At 37.9% G+C, this 23,143-nt stretch overlaps 1 protein-coding gene across 2 annotated transcripts; it reads right to left on the bottom strand.

Moving 5' to 3' along the window:
* Positions 1–3,584: 3,584 nt before the first annotated feature.
* On the bottom strand, positions 3,585–22,121 carry septin7b (septin 7b). Of its 2 annotated transcripts, XM_008430985.3 has the most exons (13): positions 22,025–22,121; positions 18,997–19,103; positions 17,067–17,167; positions 16,850–16,984; positions 12,597–12,714; positions 11,446–11,538; positions 11,238–11,334; positions 11,054–11,105; positions 10,268–10,396; positions 9,820–9,840; positions 7,507–7,642; positions 6,237–6,379; positions 3,585–4,723 (listed from the first exon to the last, which is right to left on the bottom strand). In XM_008430985.3, exons 1-13 carry the CDS (start codon positions 22,032–22,034, stop codon positions 4,684–4,686), a joined length of 1,182 nt encoding a protein of 393 aa, XP_008429207.2. In that variant the 5' UTR covers positions 22,035–22,121; the 3' UTR covers positions 3,585–4,683. The 2 variants fall into 2 exon arrangements, with proteins under 2 accessions (XP_008429207.2, XP_081472879.1); XM_081616753.1 differs by lacking the exon at positions 9,820–9,840.
* Between the last annotated feature and the right edge of the window lie 1,022 nt (positions 22,122–23,143).

Raw genomic sequence — 23,143 nt, 5'->3', positions numbered from 1 at the left:
CGACAAAAAATAATTGACCTATGTTTAAATCTTTGTTTTTACCTCCATCAGAGCATAAATTTAAAACTTTTGTAAGTTTGATTGCAAAAGGAGCTCCAAATATGAAGGTTTTATGCAGCTGTCGCATTGAGTTCACAGCAGATAATCTACCTGGTAACTGATGACGTTCCCTCTGCAGAAGTACCGTGAACAAGAGGAAATCAGGGGAATACAAAGGGAGGAAATAAACTGTTTTTCACTTCACTTTCAAAACTGATTTTTGTTGAACATTATTTCATTCAGTGACGTGCGGTCAGGGGAGGCAGGTGAGGCAGAGCCTCACCTCTTATCATGGAAAAATAATATATAATAATAAAATCATTTATATAGCTATTTTTACCCTGTGGTTTGTACTATAAAGTATCTATTTTTCACTTAGCTTAACCAATTCTGATTCGTTTTTTTTCTTTAAAATCGCTGAATTTTCGCATTTTCCCATTCAAATGCTCAGAAGCGAAGTCTGCGATTGCGCAACATCTCGCTAACTGCACTGCCTGCCATTATATGACAGCCTGTTCGTCCTGTCTGTACGCCGGCAATAAAATGGCTAAAAACATTTAATATATGGTCTGATTTTCCATAATTTAGCTTATGTATATAATGTACAGTGTTTTTTGTCACTGACTGTGTGTGTATCGTGTTTTGTGTGCGGAGGAGCGATAAGAAACGGCAGAGAACAGACTCGAGGTGAGGCAGGCAGTTCTCTTACCTCACCGCTGGGGGCGCTCATGATCCCAGATATTGTGACTGCACAACTGCAGAGTAAGACACAGTGAGCTAGCCATGGAGCTAGCCACACAGTAAATAAGTAAAGTACAGCGATATATTTATTCTCTCTTCCGACGTCAACATGAAAGAATACATTTCTACACTTAAACAGTTTTCTAAAGTGGATTTTCAATTGAAGAGGAGATGATAACTAAAGGAAGACCAACACCGGAGCTGAAAGTTTTACTTCAAGACAGTTTGATGATTCTCAAACCGAGTAGAAAAGACATGCCGAGGATCGACTTGGCTTTGGATGAACGGATATTTTTGTGCAGAATTAGCGGTGCATGGATTTCATTGATAAGTAAAGGTAAGACAGCAATAAGATGTTTTTGTTTAGTTTTTTAATGAAATGTGCGTTTTGTGGGCTACAGTTTGTTTAAATAATTCAGTAAAGTAGAAGCGGTAGCTAATCTACCACAGCAATTATTTATTAATGAAACATTAAGCTTAAAACGTACTACAACAACAGACTGAATGATCTGTTCTGTGTGCAAAATTCTGGAATGATTTTTGGTGTTAAATCCTAAAACATGAAGTGGCATTGTTGTCAGTTGCTATGGCAACGAGTCTGCGTAGCTTGGCGAATACAGATCAATTTGCTGTGGATCATAGCACGAAATTAATACCTACATTTTTATGTTTCACTGAGTTAACGCGGCTATGGATGACATGCAAAAGATTAAGTCTTTTTGCCCCCCAGCGTTGTGTGGATGCCCGAAATTTCCGTACGTCCAATAACATGGATGGTGTCTAAGTCATAAGTCAGTGCCTCACCAGCAATGAACCTCACCGCACGTCATTGCAAAAAAGTACAAATTTAACACAAAAAGTTAAACTTTTAATAGATTCATGGTTACTGCCGGCAATGCGGACCAGACTCTGACACCGGTCATACAGGGACCTGACAGCCCGTATCAAAGGGCCCGGTACCCCATACTCCCGGAGTACCCCCCGCTGAGGGTGTAGAGCTGGTCCAGTGTTTCTGGTCGTGGAACACTGGACCAGCTCTACACCCTCAGCGGGGTCCTGGAGGGTGCATGGGAGTTCGCCCAACCAGTCTACATGTGTTTTGTGGACTTGGAGAAGGCGTTCGACCGTGTCCCTCGGGGGGCCCTGTGGGGGGTACTCCGGGAGTACCCCCCACAGGGGTACTCCCGGTATGACCGGTGTCAGAGTCTGGTCCGCATTGCCGGCAGTAAGTCGGGCTCGTTTCCGGTGAGAGTTGGACTCCGCCAAGGCTGCCCTTTGTCACCGATTCTGTTCATTACTTTTATGGACAGAATTTCTAGGCGCAGCCGAGGTGTTGAGGGGATCCGTTTTGGTGGCCTTAGGATCGCATCTCTGCTTTTTGCGGATGATGTGGTCCTGTTGGCTTCATCGGAACGTGATCTGCAGCTCTCACTGGAGCGGTTCGCAGCCGAGTGTGAAGCGGCCGGGATGAGGCTCAGTGCCTCCAAATCCGAGGCCGTGGTCTTGAGCCGGAAAAGGGTAGAGTGCCTTCTCCGGGTCAGGGGGGTCATCCTGCCTCAAGTAGAGGAGTTTAAGTATCTGGGGATCTTGTTCACGAATGAGGGAAAAAGGGAGCGGGAGATCGACAGGCGGATTGGGGCAGCGTCTGCTGTGAAGCGGGCGCTGTACCGGTGCGTCGTGGTGAAGAGAGAGCTGAGCCAAAAAGCGAAGCTCTCGATTTACCGGTCGATCTACGTTCCCACCGTCATCTATGGTCATGAGCTTTGGGTCATGACCGAAAGAACGAGATCACGGGTACAAGCGGCCGAAATGGGTTTCCTCCGCAGGGTGGCTGGGCTCTCCCTTAGAGATAGGGTGAGAAGCTCGGTCATCCGGGAGGGACTCAGAGTAGAGCCGCTGCTCCTCCACGTCGAGAGGAGCCAGTTAAGGTGGCTCGGGCATCTGGTGAGGATGCCTCCTGGACGCCTCCCTGGTGAGGTGTTCCGGGCACGTCCCACCGGGAGGAGGCCTCGGGGAAGACCCAGGACACGCTGGAGGGATTACGTCTCTCGGCTGGCCTGGGAACGCCTTGGGATTCCCCCGGAGGAGCTGGAAGAAGTGGCTGGGGAGAGGGAAGTCTGGGCCTCCCTTCTGAAGCTGCTGCCCCCGCGACCCGACCCCGGATAAGCGGAAGAAAATGGATGGATGGATGGATGGATAGATTCATGGTGAATTAAGAGTTTATACTTTTTATGGCTTGCAGTTACTGAAAAGAAAAACAAGAATACAGCTTCTCAAAGAAATAAAATATTACATAAAATGTTATACAACTGTAAATTTTTTAAAAGCAGAAGTATTTTAAGTTTTTTTGAATAGCAAGTCAAAAACAAAACACTTTTCTTTTCCAGCAGCCTTTGTCCAGGGCATAGAGCGGTAAAACTAGCTAAGGTGCTGGAGCTCCACTTAGGTTGCTGTTAGGTTGACAGGCTGGGTCCGGCTGGGGTTGCTAGGTAACGGAGCAGTGCTCATCAATTCTGACTTGAGTCTTTTTCAGAAACCGAAAACCATGAATTTATTCATTTATTTTTCAAAAACGGCTGGGTAGTCTTTCTTAAAGCATTTGGTCCGTTTTTAGAAGCAGTTGAGACCAAAGTAAAAGCATAAAAACGTTCAAAAATTTTAATTTTGCAGACAAAGTTCCCTTTGAACCCTCCAGGTACAATAACGACATCTAGCGGTGAGTAATGAAAACACACTGCTAAAGCGTAGCAATTGGTCAGAACGAGTTCATAATATCTCCGTAACAAAACCATCACACTTGTAAATACCATCACATGTTTATTAAGTGACATTGTACATTACAAATGAAAAATAAAATTAAAAATACAGATGGAGTACATAGCCAAAGCAAAATGTGGTGTTGACTCTTCATTTCCCACTGATCCGTTTCCACAGTGACGCCAATTTTTCTTTTCAAAGCCCCCACGGGACTTTGACACAATTTCAACAGAGGACTCTGCTGTCAGTCTGTGAGAATTTACTAAACATACAAAAGTTATTACTTCAGCTGGCTCGGCATATATATAAAAATAAACTAAAGTGAAATATAACACTTATTATAAATGGTGGTCCAAGGCTAGAGGAAACAGCTAAACACGGAGGAAAAAGAACTTGTTACACTTCAGAATAAAATGAACTTTAGCCATTTCTTAAAAGTTTATAAAAGGCCCAAGGTGCATGCTATGTTTTCTCTTGATCTGATTTTTTTGTTTGTAGGGTTCAATAAAAAAAAAAGAAAAGAAAAACTTATTTTACCGTGTGAGATCTGATTAATTTTCCAAACACTGTTTCTTTCTTGTAAACATGAAATAAAAAAAAAAACTTGATTGTTCAACTGTCAAACATAACTCACGAGAATTTGTTTTCGTCTTTGCTCTCCATAAATCTGTACACAATGGTGATTTAAAAGCCACCTTGGGGATGAAAACAAAAATAAAGAGCAGTAGCCGAGGGTGGAGACAGTAGTTGAGTTATAATAACAACAATAATAACATCAATAATAATAATTAAAAATAATAATGTGGGTTTGGCCTCACTGAAGGGGAGTTTTTTTCCCTGTTGTTAAGGTAAACACATTCCTTAATGATGACGAGTCCTGGGCAGTGAGAAGGGGTTCTGGCTGTACACGCAAACCGCCCTCTGACCTCTGGCTTGAATTTAAAAAAAAAAAAAAAAAAAAACTGGCCCGAGTGTGACCTCTAGTGGCTGGGAGCAGGAAGAGCACAGGAGAGAGTGAAAACAGGGAAGAGGAGAAGAGATGAAGGTGGGAGTAATGGGTGGAGTCAGAGCGCCACATTCAGGTGTTCTGACCGGCAACGTTGGCAAATCAAAAATAACTGGCGCTGAGCTGAGCTGAGCTGGCCTTTAGAAGATCTTTCCTTTCTTTTTGTTTTTCTCCAGAGTCCTGCAACAAAGAAAAACGATAAGATTAATCATGATTAATCAATTGTTCAAATAATCATCAACTAATTTAGTAATCGATTAATCTTTAACTGGTGTGTACGGACTCAAAAAGCAACATTCTTAGATGAGAAAATAAGCCAAAAATGTACAAAAAAATACATTTTGCATTTAAAATAATAATAAAAACATTCTTTATCTGTAAATACGTTCAGCCCAAAACTCCTCAAGTGGAGATTTATTTTCTTGCTTTAGTTTCTAAAAACAAAATTACAAATGACAGAAATCATTTTCATAAAGTAGTTTTGCTTCAATCAATCCTTCTGTTAGTTGTGCGACAAAGTATCAGGGCTAGGCCACAAGAATTTTTGTTTTGTTTCAAGGCCATAACAAATTGGGGCTCGTCAAAAACCAAACATTTCTAATTGTTTGGAAATTTGCTGGTTAGTCATAATATTAGCAAAAAAAAGAAGCAATTTTACCAGAAGAACATCTTAAAATTAAGAGAAAAAAGTTATTTTAATGAGAAAAAAAGCTTCTAGAGTTGTGATCTGACACGACCAGGTTAGTTTGTGTAGTTCTTTCTTCGAAATAAACTCAGTTGTTTGAAGAGTCGTTCCAAAGTCCTGCTGCTGATAATGATTTTATGTGACAAAAGAAGTAGCATTTCCTTATCTGCAAAACTGATACCAACGTATAACTTCACAAGATGTTCAACATTCCCCAGTTTAATTTTTGGTTATTTTTTGTATTGGCGTTCTCATTATGACGTAATCCTCCCAAAATTACGAAAGTATTCGGTAACACTTTATTTGACGGGGTGTGCATAAGACTGACATGACTGTTATAAACATGACATAACACCCGTTATAAACATGAAGAAGTCTCTATGAATGTCTGACTGTTGTCATGAAGTGTCATTTAGTAAACAATGACACTTTTAATGCAAAGTTGGTGCTTTTAATTGACTTTCTATGCAACTTGTAGAGCAACCAAATTGCACTTCATGACAACAGTCATATTCATTCATAAAGACTCCTTCATGTTCATGACAAGCTGTTATGTCAGTCTTATGCACACCTTGTCAAATAAAGTGTTACCAAGTATTTCTGTATTATTATTAAGAATATTAAGCTTGTAAAAAAAAAAGAAAGAAAAAAAAATCTTAGCCCGGCTCTAATATTTAAAGTCCAAATAAATAGAAGCTGTAAAACAAGATGGCGGCTCTGGGTGTTGACACACTCTGAGGAATGCACTGGTGAAAAATAAATCAAATCTTCAAGTGCCAAAATTTTTATTAATTGATAAAATTGATTTATCGCCCAGTACCAACTGAAGGTCTTAAGCTTTCTCAAGAAATTACAGTACTTTCTGTTCCTTTTTAATTTAGATACTAAAACAAGACAAAGTCCAGAAACCCAAACATTTTTTTCACTCTTAATAAAGATTTTCCCACAGTTGTGAGAAAACCAATCATGAACTGAAACCCCAGACTGTGGTGTAGTAGGTATCTGTACCTGGAGGCCTCCATCTTCTGCTGCTCCAGCCGCTGTTGGAGCTCCCAGTTTGACCTCTCATCCTCGAAGACGCGCCTCTTCTCCTCCAGCTCCTTATGTTGAGCCTCCAGGTTCTTCTTCATCTGCTCGTTACGCCGCTGAAGCTGCAACAGTAACAGATGAAAACACACTTAACTTTCCTCCTAAGAAGGTTTAGCAATTAAAAGTTTCAGCTGGTTACGGTTCTTCTACAAGCAAGAAAAACGTTTTAAAGTTTTCTTGGCTTTAACCAGAGATGTTGCACTTATAAAAAAGCAGCTGAGTTTAAACCACTGTAAATGTTTTCATGGGAGTAAAAGAGGCAAGAAAGTTTGTACACTTTCCCCACAGTAAAATTCAAGCACCGTAAGCATTTTCAAACTTTTCCAGAGACCACTTTGGAGATAGAGACAATCCAAATGAATTCACTATGATTTGATATCAGTTACCACCGTTATTCAGCAGCAACAAGGTAAGTTAAATCTGGAGGTTTAGAGTCCTTGTCAAATGGTGTTTTGACTAAAAGTCCTTAGGAAAGAAGCCCGGAGGGTTAGAGTCCCAGTTGACGGCGTTTCAACTAAAAACCTAGAGGTTGGAGTCCTTGTCAAACGGTGTTTTTGACTAAAGTCCCAGAGGGTTAGAATCCCAGTTAAACAACGTTTAACTGAAGTCCTAAAAGGGGTGCGGGTTTTAATGTTTTTATTGTATTTTTTTCAAAATCTCTCTCTTTCTTACCATTTATTCAATGTCACATGCTATCTTTTTTTTATTATGTAAAGCACTTTGAAATGCCTTGGTGCTGAAATGTGCTATACAAATAAAATTTGATTGACTGATTGATTAAAATATAACTGAAACGTCTGTCACACACAGACCTAATAGTCCTGACTGGTCAAAGAACAAAACAGTAATTTAACAAAAAATTCCCCAATTTCATTATCTTTATTTAATGTATAAAATATAAGACAATCAATAAGTAATTGAGCCATTAAAAATAATATTCATTATGTTGAAACAATCCAAACGAATTGTGTTAAGGAAAGTGACCTTTCTTCTCAAACTAAATGCTCATGTACATGCTGATGTAAATATCTGGTTCCAACTGTAAGTGACGCTTTCCAAATTCAGGTTTTTAGCCAAACGTTAGATTGAACTTTACTACAAAACTGTGCAGTTTGAATATCAATACGGAAATCAAACTTTGAAAACGCCTAACTGAAACCCAAACAGTGTGTGTGTGTGTGTGTGTTACCTCTGCCTCAGAGTCTTTGAGCTTCTGCACCTTCTCCTTGACTTTCATCTCGAACACCTGCTCCATCTCCATTTCCATCTTCTTCATCTTGGCCACATGCTCTCGCCTCTCCTCCTCCATCTGGGCCAGGGGACTCCTGCGGAGCGGCCGCACGGGCGGGGACGGAAACAAAACGGGCACAAAACGTCAGGCAAGCAGCTCAGACACTCAAATCAGCACAAACAACTAATGTCTACCAACCAGTAAGGTCATGGACTAAAAGACTTCCTGTCAGGTTTTTAGAGAAACCCCAGGGATTTCTTGCTGTAATTTTTAGTCAGATTTTTATAATTATCAATATTTTTGGCCAATTCTAAAGTAAAAAAAAAAAAAAAAAAAAAAAACTTAAAATGGTTCTTTGTGTTCATTGTGGGATTTATCAATTTCACTGCAAAAACACAAAATCTTACCACGTGTTTTTGGTCTAGTTTCTAATTATATACACTTGACATAAAAGAAAACTAGCTTACGAGTAACTTTTCAGTAATATGTAGAAGATTGTTTTAAGTCAATAATTTTCTTAATATTGATGGAAAAAGTACAAGTTCCACTGGGAGATTGTTTTATTTATAACAAGACATTTTTTCCATGTTATAAATATAATTGACTATTAAAATAATTACTAGTGTCAGCCATTCATGTATGGCATTAAATTAACACTTTTTTTTTTTTTTAGGTTTTAGAGAAACCTAAATATCGACCTTTTGAAAACATTATTCTGCTTCTCCAGACACCCAACACGCGAGGAAGAGGAGGAAGCTACAGGAAAAGCTTCAGATTGAATCCAACCAGGCAGGAACTGGAAAAGCACCACGAGGTATATCGGAGGAAAACAGTGGGGCAAAGCTAACACCAGTGTTAATAGCAGTAGTTTATTATTAAATGTTAGTAAAAGTTAGGGCTGGACGATATGTGTTAAAAATAAAATCAGATCATATTTAAATTTACTTTTTTTATTCTCAGTTTCTCTTCTAAAAAAAAAAAAAGAAAATTACAAATGTCAGGAAATATTTTTTGTAAAAATCATCCGTTCTTTGAGTTGTACGACCGGGAACTTGTGTTCAACTATGAGAATATAGCCACAATATTAGCAGGATAATTATTAGCAAAATTTTACCAGAACGCCTCAAAATTAAGAGAAAAAAAACTTCTACTTATAAAGATCTGAGTAAACACTACAGTCTGTACTTTTTTCCACAAAATTCTTGCTTCAGAGTCCTGTTATTAAGAATATGCTGATGTGTTTAAAGATTAAGTATTTCCTTACACCAAAGTATAACTTCACAAGATGCTCAATAATTTTTTGTGTAGGACTTTAATAAAAGACTTGATCAGTCATTTGTTATTTAAATATTTGAAATACTACCAAACTTGTGCCATGATGTGGTCAGACCTTAAACTGCTACTGTGGCAGTTGCTCAGCAGGTTGTTGCTAGGTAACCAAAGTTAGGGGGAACTTTAAACTGCCTCTTACCCAGCAAATCGTTGCTAGGTAACCAAAGTTAGGGGGAACTTTAAACTGCCTCTTACCCAGCAAATCGTTGCTAGGTAACCAAAGAGCGAGAGTTGAGTTCAGTGAATATTTCATATACTGACATTAATTACGTATCTATTGACATATATATTGCTATTGATTTATTGTCCAGCCCTACTACAAACAATGGAAACCCAATGAGTAAAAAAGATTTTTTTAAAATCCAGATTTTCCAAAAATGAAACCAAAAATTTGATGTAATTGATCAAATTGATTTATCGCCTAGCCCTAGTGGAAGCTAACCCAAAATTGGGCAACATTCAAAGAAATGCTGTGAAATATGTGGAGCGGTTACCTGGAAAAGGAGAGTTAAAAACTTTGCAGTAAATAAAAGTAGACTGTAAAATTTTTCAGGAGAACCCTTGCTGAACTACTTCACAGTTTCGTAATCTTTTAAAGTAGCTTTCAGGCTTTTTGAGTTGTTTTTCGTCTCATTTAGAGGCAACCACTCCAGACATTTCATGGGTCGACCTCGATTGTCGACAAACAGAGCTCACAGTCAGCAGAGTCTGCGTTGCAAGTGGAAAGAGTTTGCGCCTTGGAAAAACAAATTAAAGCATCCCAACCCTGTCTGGAGAACACAGACTTTTAGGACACAAAACAAACCAGTTTTCTCCCCACAAAACATGAAAGTGAAACATCTGACAGCAACAAGTGAAGAGGAGAAAACCCCTGAAGGAGTTCAGAGAGGAAGGGTGGCGACAGCTCAAACAAATGAGGTGAAAAAGATGTTCACTTACATTCCTTCAACTGTGTCCATACTAAAAAAAACAACAACAAAAAACACACACAAACACACACACAGCATGCAATGATGAGGTCATGCGCTTGTAACAAAAACACTAAGTCATTAAATGCAATGTGTGACATGGAGCTAATTTTTTTTTTTACAGCAAATGGAAAACAGAAAAAGTGTCACATTAACAGCAGTGCTCACATATTTAGCTGTGTGTTAGAGTCAGCAGTGTGTTACCTACAGTCAGTTAGCTTAGACTGTTAGCTGTTCGATTGTGTTTATCACTATAGCAAAACTTATTATATGCAAAAAGCATGAGTAAGCAGCAGTAAGACCCGTCTCAAACCTCAAATATCAGCACCACGTTTCACCTGGGAACTTGCTCAGAACATGACAATAAGCTTCAGATTTAGGTAAAACCAGCTGGGTAATGCGGTGAGACTGGGACTTACTTGGTGGACAGCTGTCCTTTTGCTTTGTTGTTGTCCACGCCGTTGTAGGTGACAGCAGCCAGCTTCCTGCTGCGGTAGTTTTCATAGTGGACGTTGTTGGTCACGTCCTTCAGGTCCTGCATGTGGGTCCTGGCAACAGAATGTTAAAACGATTTACCGTATTTTCTGGACTATGAGGCGCACTTAAAAACCTTTAATTTGATCAAAAAAATTACAGTGCCCCTTATATATTGTTCTGGAGCAAAACAGCGCCCTCTAGTGAATTAATATGGATTAAATCTGGCTTACTGCCCTCCAAGCGACTTTGTGTGGTACATGGCGCTCTGTCAAAATGTTTTAGTTACATTACAGCTGCTACAGTCAGCGAAGTAAAACGTACTGTGTTTTGGCTGACTGACTTATCTGACTGTTTTGCTTTGCTTAAGGCGCCTTATAGTCCGGTGCCTTTATATGTGAAAAAGAATCCAAACTAGACCACAAATTGAAGGTGCGCGTTATAATCCAGTGTGCCCTATAGTGCGGAAAATACGGTAATATTAATATATTTGGAGGTCATTATTTGAAACAACGCAAGAAAAAAAAAAAAAAAGCCAAATTCAGGGTTACTTTTCCCATAATTTAGAAATTCAAGGATTAGTAGCACTAGTGAATGATTTCTTTATCATAAAATTTCTACATAACATTGCCCTCAATATATATACAAACAAACATCTCTTTGCATCAATTATTGACACCATGAACAATCTAAATGACCTTAACAAAACAGTCTTCCTGAAGCTTCAGTACCTGATGAGCATGTCCCTGAGGATGGTGAAGTCACAATGGTCGCTGTTTTCAACTAACAGGAAACGATAAAACATTTGTCATAAAACTATCAGGGTTAAAAAACAAACAGATACCAAATATCTTGTTAGAATATGATAAAAGTTGGTTTTGATGACAGTTTTAATGTCTAGCTAAACAGTCTCACCTTCTGCAACCCCCCAGGGGTATTGTCTTCCCCTCACCCTCTTGCTGTTCACCTCGATGATGGTGTTGCTTCCCACCACGGCCAGCGGCAGCTTGTCCTGGATCAAGAAGGCGATCAGTCAAATAAAGCTTTCAGACGCACAGAAATGTGCGTTTGCATCACTGCTACACTCTGATACACAAGCATGAGGATTTTGCAGATAACGTACTTTAATTTTCTTCACCAGCCTGTTCTCCTCTTCATCATCCGTCTCAGGAAACTCGTAAATCTTGATTTTGTGCTCCTGTATTTCTCTCATGATCTACATGTAAAATGGACCATGTTAAAGGCAGACACCTCGGAGGCGGTACTTATACTTTAATAGATGTTTTGACACATTTTTTCAAGTTTGAGGAAGTTAAGCAAGTCTGTCACATTCGCACCATTTTAATTTGTTTATGTATCTTCTGTTATGTATAAGTTTTATTCTTGTACATCCAAGTTCCTTTTTCAATTTCTTTTTTCCACAAACTTGGGTTTTAAAAGTCTCTAACTGGTGACAAATAATCCAGTTTATGTTTTTCTTCATTTGTCTAAAAATATTTTGTCCCACAAATAATTTTTATTTATCATGAGGATTTTTGTGATAATGTCAAATTGGATCTGAAGAGAAACCGATTAAAATATTATTTAATGAAACAATAAAACGGGGAAAGAAACTTTGAAAACTGTCAGCCTGATGCTAACGCTTTGAAAAAACCTCAGTTATGTAAAAAAATAATAAATAATTTAATGCATTTATATTTTCAAAGCACTGCTGTCAACTATAATAACTTTTTAACTACAGTAGAAGTAAATTTGCTCCAACAGGTAAAGTTTGTCTTAAAAGTCATTGTAGAGTAAATAATATATTATAACATTGCTATAAATATTGTAAGGCTCTGGATTAATGAAGGAAAAATTAAAGGGTTATTAAACCAAATTTAGTTCCAACTGATTAAACCTTTTAGTGTTGTAGTTTGATCACTTATCAGTTAGTTGTTAGTCGAGCGATAAGATCAATCAACTTTAGATGAACTCATTCATCGATAACTCGCATCTACAGTCATGCAGCCTTTTAATTTGGAGAAAACCTGTTTAGATCAGTTTGTATTTTACTCCGATCTGAACCCAAACTTAAGTTTCTTTACAATAAATCACAGAAAGGAAAACCGAAAACCACCAGATATCAATGTAGAGATAGACAGACGCTACGCTAAACTGATGCATCGTCTATTTGATGTCGCTTTGTGATGAAAAACATTGGGTCTGTACCAAAGAGTGTTATTTAGAGGGGGTGGGGGGGGGATCCCTCTGCCTGCAGCTGTGGAAACCACTGACCTGCTTCTTGAACTGTTGGCATTCCTCTGGGGTGAGAGTGTCTGCTTTGGCGATCAGCGGGATGACATTGACTTTTTCATGCAACCGTTTCATGAACTCGATGTCCAAGGGCTTCAGTCTGCAGAAACATGAAGTTACAACCGTCACCGGCCCATTTTATCTGATAAACTGTGCAGAGGAATCATCAGCTTTGTGCAGCTTACACTGCAAAAACACAAAATGTTAACAAGTAATTTTGGTCTAGCTTCTAGTGCAAATATCTTAGTACACTTTAAATAATACTAAACTAACTTGGTGTTAGTTTAAATAACTTTTCAGCAAGATATAGGATCTTGTTTTAAGTCAATAATTCTTTAATATTCATGAAGAACTACCAGATTCATTGGCAGATAAATTCACTTATAACAAGAGATTTTCCCCAAGCTATCAGTGAAATTATCTACCAATAGAACAAGCACTTTTTCATTAACATTTAGGACTCAAAACAAGATCCTATATTTTGCTGAAATTACGTATGTTAGTTTTGTCTTATTTCAAATGTGCCAAGATATATGCACTACAAACTAGACCAAAGATACTTGATAATATTGTGTGTTTTTGCAGTGTAGATAATAAAACAAAATCAATCTTCTCTCGTCTCATTGAAGGACTGCTTTCGGGTTTATGAAGGAAGACGGTTTCTTGGAAACTCCACTTAAAACAAAGATAGTACGACTTAAACCAAATAAAGTAGTCTGCCTGATGTTTGCTATGTCTATGAAACGACCTTAAAGTCATGAGAAAGAACTGCTGTTCTCAGCTGGAAAAATAACATTTGACAAGGCTGTAATATTGAGTTACAGCTATGAATTTCTCTTACTCATTTCTAAAATTTGATTTTCTTTTAATCTGTGTGCGGCTACAGTAGAAATGTCTCTCCGAGTTAAACTCTGACCAACAGCTGGAATCAAAGTTTCAAGTGGATGATGGTGAAATGTCCAGCGTTTAACTATAAATCTGGATAAAACAGGTTTATTCTCAAAAAGCTTCTTGAAGCAGCAACAAAACGAACACCTAGTATCTCATAGGGACAGTGAGCATTCATGTGCTGCATCATAGTGAATTTACTAAATGCTATAATGCACTAAAAAAGAGAAATGGTCACATCTAGCTCATCTACATTGTCACTGCCTTGTTTTTGCAATTTTCCATTACATAAGATGTTTTTGAACACTTTATGAAGATTTAAGTAAATCCGCTTTACAAGATGTTTTTGTTTTTCTTTTTATTCATGTAAAGCACTTTGAACTGCCTGGTTGCTGATCAAATGCTGTATAAATAAAACTTGTTCCTCTTCCAAAGTCGAAAGAATCAAACTAAAATTGGCTGAAAAATGTGTTTTTTTGATCACTGAGTAATTTAACCGAATTTTGAAATAATCATCAACTAACTTAGTAATGAATTAATTGTTAACCGGAGCATACAAACTCAAAAATAGGTCATTTGCTGAAAGTACAACACAGTCAGAGCAGTAATTAAGTAAAAACTGTAAAATATATATAAATATTTTGCATTAAAATAAAATAAAACCTGTCTGTAAATATTTTGTACCCAGATTTTGCTTCACACGGTAGACCTGTCACGATAACAAATTTTGCTGGACAATAAATTGTCCAAGAAGTTTTTGTGGTATTTGATAAAACTGTTGTTTTGAGCATTTTCAAGTAGTAGAACGGTTGATTCTCAAAGATCAATAGACTTTAAATTCGGATTAACATTTAACACTGGAAGACATTTTAAATACCCCCCAAAAAATATAAAACAAAAGAAACAAAAAAAAATTTGATTATCAAGTCTATGAAAACAAAATAGTCCTCATAAAAAGGATAACTGAAACTAAAACACCAAACTGAAAACTTCTGTCATCCAGTTTTTAGTAGAAAGAAAAATAAAAAAAAACATAAATCATGCAAATGGAAAACATTGAGTTTGTTTTAATTTATAATGTGATTAACTTATTTATTGCTTATGTAAAAAAAAACATATAATTATTCAGTTAATCCAAAAACTAATCAACAGATCGGACCTACACTGTCCTGAAGTTAAGCAGAACCTTTAGAAGTATTTACTTTTAGCTGCTAAAAATGATCAGGTGTTCACTAGAGGAATGCTGTGTTGTTGCATTTCAGGAACTAAAATGTTTATTTTCTTATCTAAAAGGGTAACAGAGGCGTTGTTTTGCAGCGGGTGGGTCAGTGTGTTGCTGCCAGAACAGCCAGCTGCTGCGAGGAGGGGATGCTCCCAGACGGCATACGGTGCCCATCCTCCAGTAATAAAGTAATGCTTGTGTGGGTACAGAGCGCAGCCTTGTACAAACAAAATGTCCCCGAGAGCAGAGACAGACTGAGAGGACCGAGACAACACAAGGACAGAAACAGAGCAGCGACTTCTCACTCATCAGCAAAGGAAGAAGACACAGTGGTCAAACAAACGGCGTGAGAACGCAGCAGGTTTTATTCATGAAATCTCAGTAAGAAGTATTTTTAAAAAGCACTGACACTTTACTAGAGGAAGGAAGTAAGCACTTATTTGACAATTAGAATAAATGAAATCAAGATAAAGACGTTCTATTGGCTTGTGAAGCATCATAATTAAAATTCCTGCTGTTTCTTTATAAAGGCGATCTGTATCATCTGTTTGGCATTTTACCAGCACAACCAAACCTTCAAACTCCCTTTTCCTTTCTAAAGTGTCTCAAACAAACACAAACTTGATTTTCTGAGCTTTGGGAAACAGCTGACCAGCTTCCATTGCTCCGTTTCTTTACTCATTTCCTACACAGTTCTCACTCCCTTCCTGACCTACATGTTTCTGGTGACACACTGCAAAAACACAAAATCTTGCCAAGTATTTGTGTCTAGTTTCTAGGAAAAATATCTCATTACACTTGAAATAAGACAAGCTAACTTAAAAGCAACCTTTTAGCAAAATATAGAGGCTTGTTTTAAGTAAATGATTCCTTAATTTTGATGAAAAATCCCTGTTCTAATGGCAGATAAATTAACTTTTATAACATGGGAAAATGTCTGGTTGTAAGTTAAATAACCTGCCATTGGAATAGTTACTTTTTCATCAATTTTAAGGACTTATTGACTTAAAACAAGCCTCTATACCTTACTAAAATGTTACTTGTAGGTTAGTTTTGTCTTATTTCAAGTATGCCAAGATATTTGCAACAGAAACTAAACCGAAAATACTTGGTAAGATTATAAGTTTTTGCAGTAAAGTTAAATTATCTCCTTCTTTTCATTTTCGTGACTTAAAATAAAAAAAAAAACATCTGACACTGTAGCATCTTAAAGGTGACCTACGCTTTCCTGAGCAGGTTAGGTCTGGCCTAGAGGCTATACAAACCATGTTCATCACATTTTTTGCATAAAATAATTCTTTGACAATGACATTTCAGTCTGATCAGTTCTACGTATTTTGAGCTCCTGTCACTTTAAATCCAAATAAGCTGCTGCTGGCCACGCCCCCAACGCAGCGTTTACACTCTCACGTTTACACTCTCACATGAAAACGGCTGCAAACAGATGGGCACCAACCTTAACAGCTGACCAAATGTGCTGGAGATCAGCTTGTGTTGTTGAGTAAGGGCAGCTCTCCACAGCAGTTGCTAGGTAATGGGCTGGGCTTAGCTGGGGTTGCTAGGTAAACGCCTCATTTTCCACACACAGCAAAACTAATTTATTGCCAAAAAAAACAGCTAGATGTTTTTTCAAGTGAATGGAGAAGCAGTTGACACCCAAATGGAAGAACAAAAGAGGGCAAAATGTGAATTTTCACTCGCAAAAGAAAAATTCCTGCAAACAGATGATGCACAATTATACAACTTACATCTTTGAAAAGCATAAGTGGGTCCTCCTGCACAACCAACAGGAAAGCAGCAAATGGTTTCTGAATGCCAAGTCAACAACAAGACACTTGCTCTCTCCAGTAGCCGTTGTACAGTGCATACATAAAACCAGCTGCCTAAAAGTCACGGAGTCCCACTTGGTGACAGTGCTTGTCGAATGTGCCTTAATAAGCAGGAGGTTTATGCAGCAACTCATTTTCCAAACACCAAAGAAAATGCCAAAAAAGCTCCTCAGACCCAAATGGAAGCATAAAAACATGCAAAATGTGAAATGTGAAAAATAGATCCCACTAAATGATTTTGTGGTAAAAAATTCTCATGAATAATTAATAATTCTGAAATCCTCCTCCAAACTCACCCGTGTCCAGAGGGGGCGATGAAATAAAGGCAGCAGTGGATCCGGCTGTCAGGCATCTGTCGTCTGTTCACCCGTGATTCTGAGTTCAGGTAGTCTTCAAACTTGCTGTCTATGTGGTCGATGATTGGCTGCCAGCTGAAGGTGAGAAGTTGTGCGTCACGTTGCTGAGGCGTGATAAACGTTTAAACAATGTGTGAGCAGAAGAGGCGATCCTCACCAGTTGCTGTTGTCAACGGCATCTCCGAACCCCGGGGTGTCAACTATTGTGAGCAGCAGCTGGACGCCTCCTTCCTTTATTAAGACTTTAGATTGCTCCACCTGCCGCAGGAAAACACAACAGATTCCGATGTAAACCAGGCTTCTGCTTATATGATAGATGAACGCAAAGTTCCAGCTAACTGTGATGTGGAAGTAATCCATCAGATTTTTTTTTGTTTTAGACATAATATTAGCAGAATAAAGACAAAAATATCTAAAGAAAAAGTTGTTTTAATGAGAGCAAATTTTCAATCAAGATCTGACATGACACCAGTTTTATTGATTGTTTCAGATTATGGGAAATTGGGATGAAAACTGTCCAAAGCATGATTAAAATCTGGACGGATCGTGGGGACCAATCATGTTTGAGGAAGAAATGTAGTGAAAAACAACGGCAGGAACCACAGTGGATTGGGTTTGAACTGCTGTAGCCATAAGAAAACCACTAATCAGTGGTGCTAACTGCAGAAAGAGGCTACAATCAGCAACCTCTTCCAGATTAATATGCATCATTATGATACATATGCAATTCAATCATAGTATACAGCTGTTCTGTTTTTATTATTGGTAAAATTTCTTGTAAACTACCATCAAATCCAGTGCGTCAAATTAGCTGTAAAACTAATCTGTTTCATCAAAATCAGCTTGCTGAATAGGTTCTCTGCTGAAGGTGAGGCATTGCTCCAGATTATCTCTCCAAAACAACCAAACTGCACAATCAAAATCATTACAGACTGAATATTACACCCAGTAGAAAATATTTAGCAGCAAGCAGCAACCTGCCTTCTCATTTAGTGCCAGTACTTAACCGCCTTGAGGAACCAGCAAAGCACACACGCAGCCGGAGAGAGCAATAGTTTCAGATATGAGTCAGACAGGGAGCTCCACAGGCAGCAGGCCTCAAAAATCCAAGACCGCATTTAGCAAACGGCCTCAAAAACACTCACTGCAGGATCTGTGGAGTCCAATTCCACCCGTTTGAACAGGGAATCCTAACAGGAAGCTTTTCAAAAAAAAAACACTCAGTAAACATCTGTTAAACGTAAATGAAATGATTGAGTCTGCTCTAATTTATCATCAGATATATTGATTTATTGCTTTTGCAAAAGGCCTACATAAAACAATGTGTCACTGTAGAGCTGAATATGACAGACCAGTCATCTGATGGCTTTCATCTCAGAATATTTATAATTACGATGGTTTTGAACTGTAACTATCATCACATTTCTATTTTAAAAACAGCTTAAAGTGCAAAACAGAAAAGAGCCGAGTCTGAAAATTCAAAGTGGTAAAAAACAGTAATACTTTATAACAGCTGACCACGCCTTTATAACTTGTCTACTTTATAGCAACTTTCATTATGTTTATCTTTTAGAAATTCCACAGTTGAAAAGATGCAACCCAAATTCACACAATGTTTGGTTTACCACAACCGGAGCGCTTCGCTCAGAGATACGGATGTTTTATTTCTGTCTGAGGGGAGACGGCAACGCTCTTTTTGACTCGAAAGAGCAGAAGAAAAAATTAACTGAGAGCACAGAAGTGATTTCTAACCAGGATGTCCCACTGCTTTTGATAAATTATTAAAATAAGGGAAGCAATAAATCTTCTCCAAGCTGTTTCTTTAAGACAAATGTCCTAAGCCGACTCGTGGTTTTCTTTGTCTGCTGCATGTTCGGGAATTATGGATGAGAAATTATGTTACGGTTTTGTTTTTACTAATGGAAAAGTAAAACTACTTTTCCACTGTTGGTTGCGAAAGATAATCAATAAATGTTTCATATGACAAAATATACAACACATAGGATGCCAATGTACTCAATATTATGGGTCAGAAAGTATCAGAAGCAGGCATGTTTAACTCATTTTAAACACAGAGAGAAAAATACCTGTACAGTCTTTTTGATTCTGTGTGAAGGTCCAGGATACTCTGCTGAATACAGGTCTGTTAGGAACAGCGAGTTAATCAAAGTCGACTTCCCCAGGCCGGATTCGCCTGGAAACAAAAACACAAAACTGCAATCAGAAGATGCCAACAGACGCTAAGCTAACAAGGGTAACACTGCATAACAGTCACCAACATGAAGGAGTCTTCATAAAAGGTAAAGCTGCTTAAAACTTGTATTAAAAGTGTCACCTTTGTATTACTTGCTAAATAATAAAACTTTCAAAGCAAAGTTGATTTAAGCTTGAATTAAAGTTAGCATTATTCAGTAAATAATACTTTTAAAGCAAACTTGCATTAAAAGTGTCAACTTTGCATTATTCAGTAAATAATACTTTTAAAGCAAACTTGCATTAAAACTTGCATTAAAAGTGGCGACTGCATAATTCAGCAAAAAATGAAGCTTTCAAAACAATGTAGCATGAAAGGTTACATTAAAAGTGTCAACCTTTCTTATTATTCGGTAAAGAATTACACTTTTAAAAACAACGTTGCATTAAAACTCACATTAATGTGCATTAAAAATGGCAACTTTGCATTAAAAATGTCATTATTTACCAAATGACACTTCATAACAGTCATGAAGACTCCTTCATGTTTATGACGGGTGTTGTGTCTTATGCACATCCCTTCAAGTAAAGTTTTACCCTAAAACTTCACTGCTGTCTTACCTCAAATCACGGTCATGTGGTTTTCTAGGAATGACTTTAGCCAGAGATCTCAATCTATTTGAGTTAAACAGTTAAAGGGCAAGGAAAACAACGCAGACAATGGCTCTTGTTATGCGCCACCGACTGGCTGTGTGGTCCCGGTGTTTTCTCAACTCGGCTGACCATTATGTGCCCCGTTTCCAAGCTCCCAGTGAAAAGGATCATTAGTGGAAATGACCACTGGCGCAGCCTGGTGTGGCTGATGGCCAGAAGTCAATATTTAACCAAGCAGTATTTACACCCACGGCTACAGTTAAAGGGTAACGTGCTCCGCTTCATCTGCAGCGTTTGTCCAGACCTCCGACTGTGTGGATTGGGTACATCAGCTTGGTAAATGCATTAGGAAGTGGCGATAGATCTCTGAAAAGAGCAGCTTGGTAATGCGTGAACAGGTTGCTGGTCACGTGTTTTATGAGCTATGGATAGATGTGCCAGTCACTGATGGCGATGCAGCACCAGTCTCTCTTCCTCCTTTCTTCTTTCGCACCACACAAGTGACACATCGCATGTGGGAACTGCAGGGACATGTGGGCCTGCGGCAAATCAGAGCCAGGAACAGCTGAATACTGCATGCGTGTGTATCTATGCGCGTGTGTGAAAACAATGGCATGCATTTAAGTATCAGAAAGCCCAGAGGACCCCCTCTACTGTCCTTGTTGCCATGACATTTATAATCTTCTCAGGGATTATTCTCAAAACAAAGATGTAGTCAAAAACAGAGCACAGGTAGTCACGCACCAATATGGCTTTTCCAGGCCGACACCGATTTCCTGTTTTCTTTGAAGTCTGACGCATCAATTCAGATTTTTTTTTTATTTTATTCCAAGGATAAAATAAGGAGAAAAATGTAGAGCAGGTTGTTTGATAGAGGTAGTAGCTTTGAATTAGACAGAAAGTAAATAAATAAAGGCTTTGTTTTATTTGTATTAGATTTAAAATGTAAGGTTGAAATGACTAATCGGATTAATTGTGATGAAACTGAAATAACCATCAACTAATTTAGCGATCGATTAATCATTAAATAGGGTAATTAAGCCAAAACGCTGCAAAATATCTGCACAATAAGACAATAAAAACCCCTTTGTCCGTAAATCTCTTCAACCCAGAACTCTCCAAGTGGAAGTTTTTGCTTCACCTGGTCAAATTTTACTTAAAAAAAAAATAAATCCTTTTAAGAACCTTTTACATCCGGTTATTAATGGGTTAATCCAAAAATAATCTACAGATCAGCTCTACGCTGTAAAGATGTCACGTCAAAGTAGAAAGCACTGAGCTTTTCACGTGTTGAAGTCAGGATTTTTTTTTGCTTCAGATGCATCCTTTGGTACAAACGATCAAACGTTTACTGAAGGAAGGATATGTTGTTGCATTTTAGGCAATAAAATGTTAATAAAACAAAATGTTTTCTTCAAAAAGGAATGGATTTATACATTTGTATGCATTTTAAATATTTTATATAAAACTTAATTGCTACATAAATAAATCTGCAGAATGTGGTAATTTGTTTAATCATCAGAATAATTGATAGAATAATCCATTACTAATAATTAATTGCAGCCTTGTTAAAATGCATTAACGTAAATGCTAAAAATGGTGGCAGTTCTTTATTTTGATTAATTAAATTCAGTATATGACCTGATCTGCAATCAGAACCAATCAATGGTAATTTGGCCAATTCCACCATTTAACTAACCATCTTGATTAAAGCCTCTCCAAAAGAAAGCAAAATGCTAAAAGTCAGTCTATGGTGCTGTGGAAATAAAAGACTCAAACTGCTGTGAACTAAATGCAGCGCTCTTCAGCGGCCTGCTGAGCACAAACTATGTTGGTCCCACCACAGGAAATGGTTGTGACCCTGGGACACGTTTTCCCTCCAAATACGGCTGAGGAACATCTTGGCACAGAGTCAACAGCCACATCCAGGCATTGAAGGGGAAAAAAAGGAAAAGAAGTGTCCATTTCTGACATGCAGAAATGGACCAACCCAAAACAAATGTTTTGCTTTTGCAAGACGGTCTTAAAGGAACCTGACACAGATGGAACGGGGCAGAAATCCAATGTCAAAAAAACGTATTTGAGTCAGCATTTAAAACTACTTATGTTCTCTGCACATAAATACGGTTTCACAGACATGCACAGCTCTATCGTTCTCTGTAAGTCAAACCACATTCAAGGTCTTTAAATGCCTTCAATGAGGAACACAATGAGATGATTCAATGAAAAACAGGAGCAGGCCGAGGGCCGAGCAGAGAGTGTTCTTACCCACAACCATCAGGGTGAACTCAAAGCCCCTCTTCACAGACTTCCTGTACACTTGATTGGGGAGGCTTGCAAAGCCAACGTATCCATCCAGGTTCTTTTGTTGCTGTAAAACAGGGTTATTATTAGTCCTGGATGACCGGGGATCAATATTCCTAGTGTGATTTGCTCCTCCTACTAGGTTACAGGCATATTGTTAGGCATGTAACAAAAACCAATTTTTGCTGGACGATAAATAGTTCCAGAAGTTATTGCGATAAATTATAATATTGTTGTTTTGAGCCCATTTTCAAGTAAATAATAATAATAAATGGTAATGATGGCATAATAATGCATTCTGAAAGATGCATGACCTTTAAATTCGAATGAGCATTTAACACTAACTGGAAGACATTTTAAATTTCCAAAATAAATAAAACAAACCAATAAACGGATTATAAAGTCTCTGTAAACAAAAATGGATGGTTGAGACCAAAGCTAGCCATCTGACAGAAGACTGAATAATTTTATAATACAGTTTTTGGTAGAAACAGGAAAAGAGAAAAAATTATAAATAATACAAATTAAAATGATTAAGTTCATTCAGGAGTGTCAAACTCATTTCCGTTGTGGGCTAAATGTCCTTTAAGAACAGGTCGAGGCAGAATGTATTAATAAAAATAACTAATTAAAATATTATAACTTTATCTGCACTCAATGAGTACTTGTAAAAATTAAATAATATTTATACACATAAAAGTGTATTTGATTTAACTAATAAAATAATATATTAGCACAAAACTGTTATCTTGAAGTCTCTTGAGTGTAGAGGCCACAGAAATAGTTATGGTGGGCCGGATTTGGCCCGCAGGCCTCGAGTTTGACACATGTGGATTAAGTGATTTATGGCTTATTGTGACAGTATATCTCTACGCAAAATCTAAGTTACCAAAAATAACATTTGACAAAAACACATGAGCATCATACCGTACATTTTAACAACTCTTATCTATTCATTTTGAGATATTTGCCTCTTTAAAGTAGTGATGTCAAGAATAAACCATGATTTATATACTTACAGCTGCATTGTGCCGATCAGTGAAATGTTGAACAATCCAGTTAACCCCCGAGGTCACAAGAGAG

Source organism: Poecilia reticulata, chromosome 16 (assembly GCF_904066995.2).
Source record: "Poecilia reticulata chromosome 16, P_reticulata-male-v2, whole genome shotgun sequence".
In the NCBI taxonomy this organism is placed as follows: domain Eukaryota; kingdom Metazoa; phylum Chordata; class Actinopteri; order Cyprinodontiformes; family Poeciliidae; genus Poecilia; species Poecilia reticulata.
The sequence above is the reverse complement of the archived record's forward strand: the minus strand, read 5'-3'. Positions and strand labels throughout refer to the sequence as shown.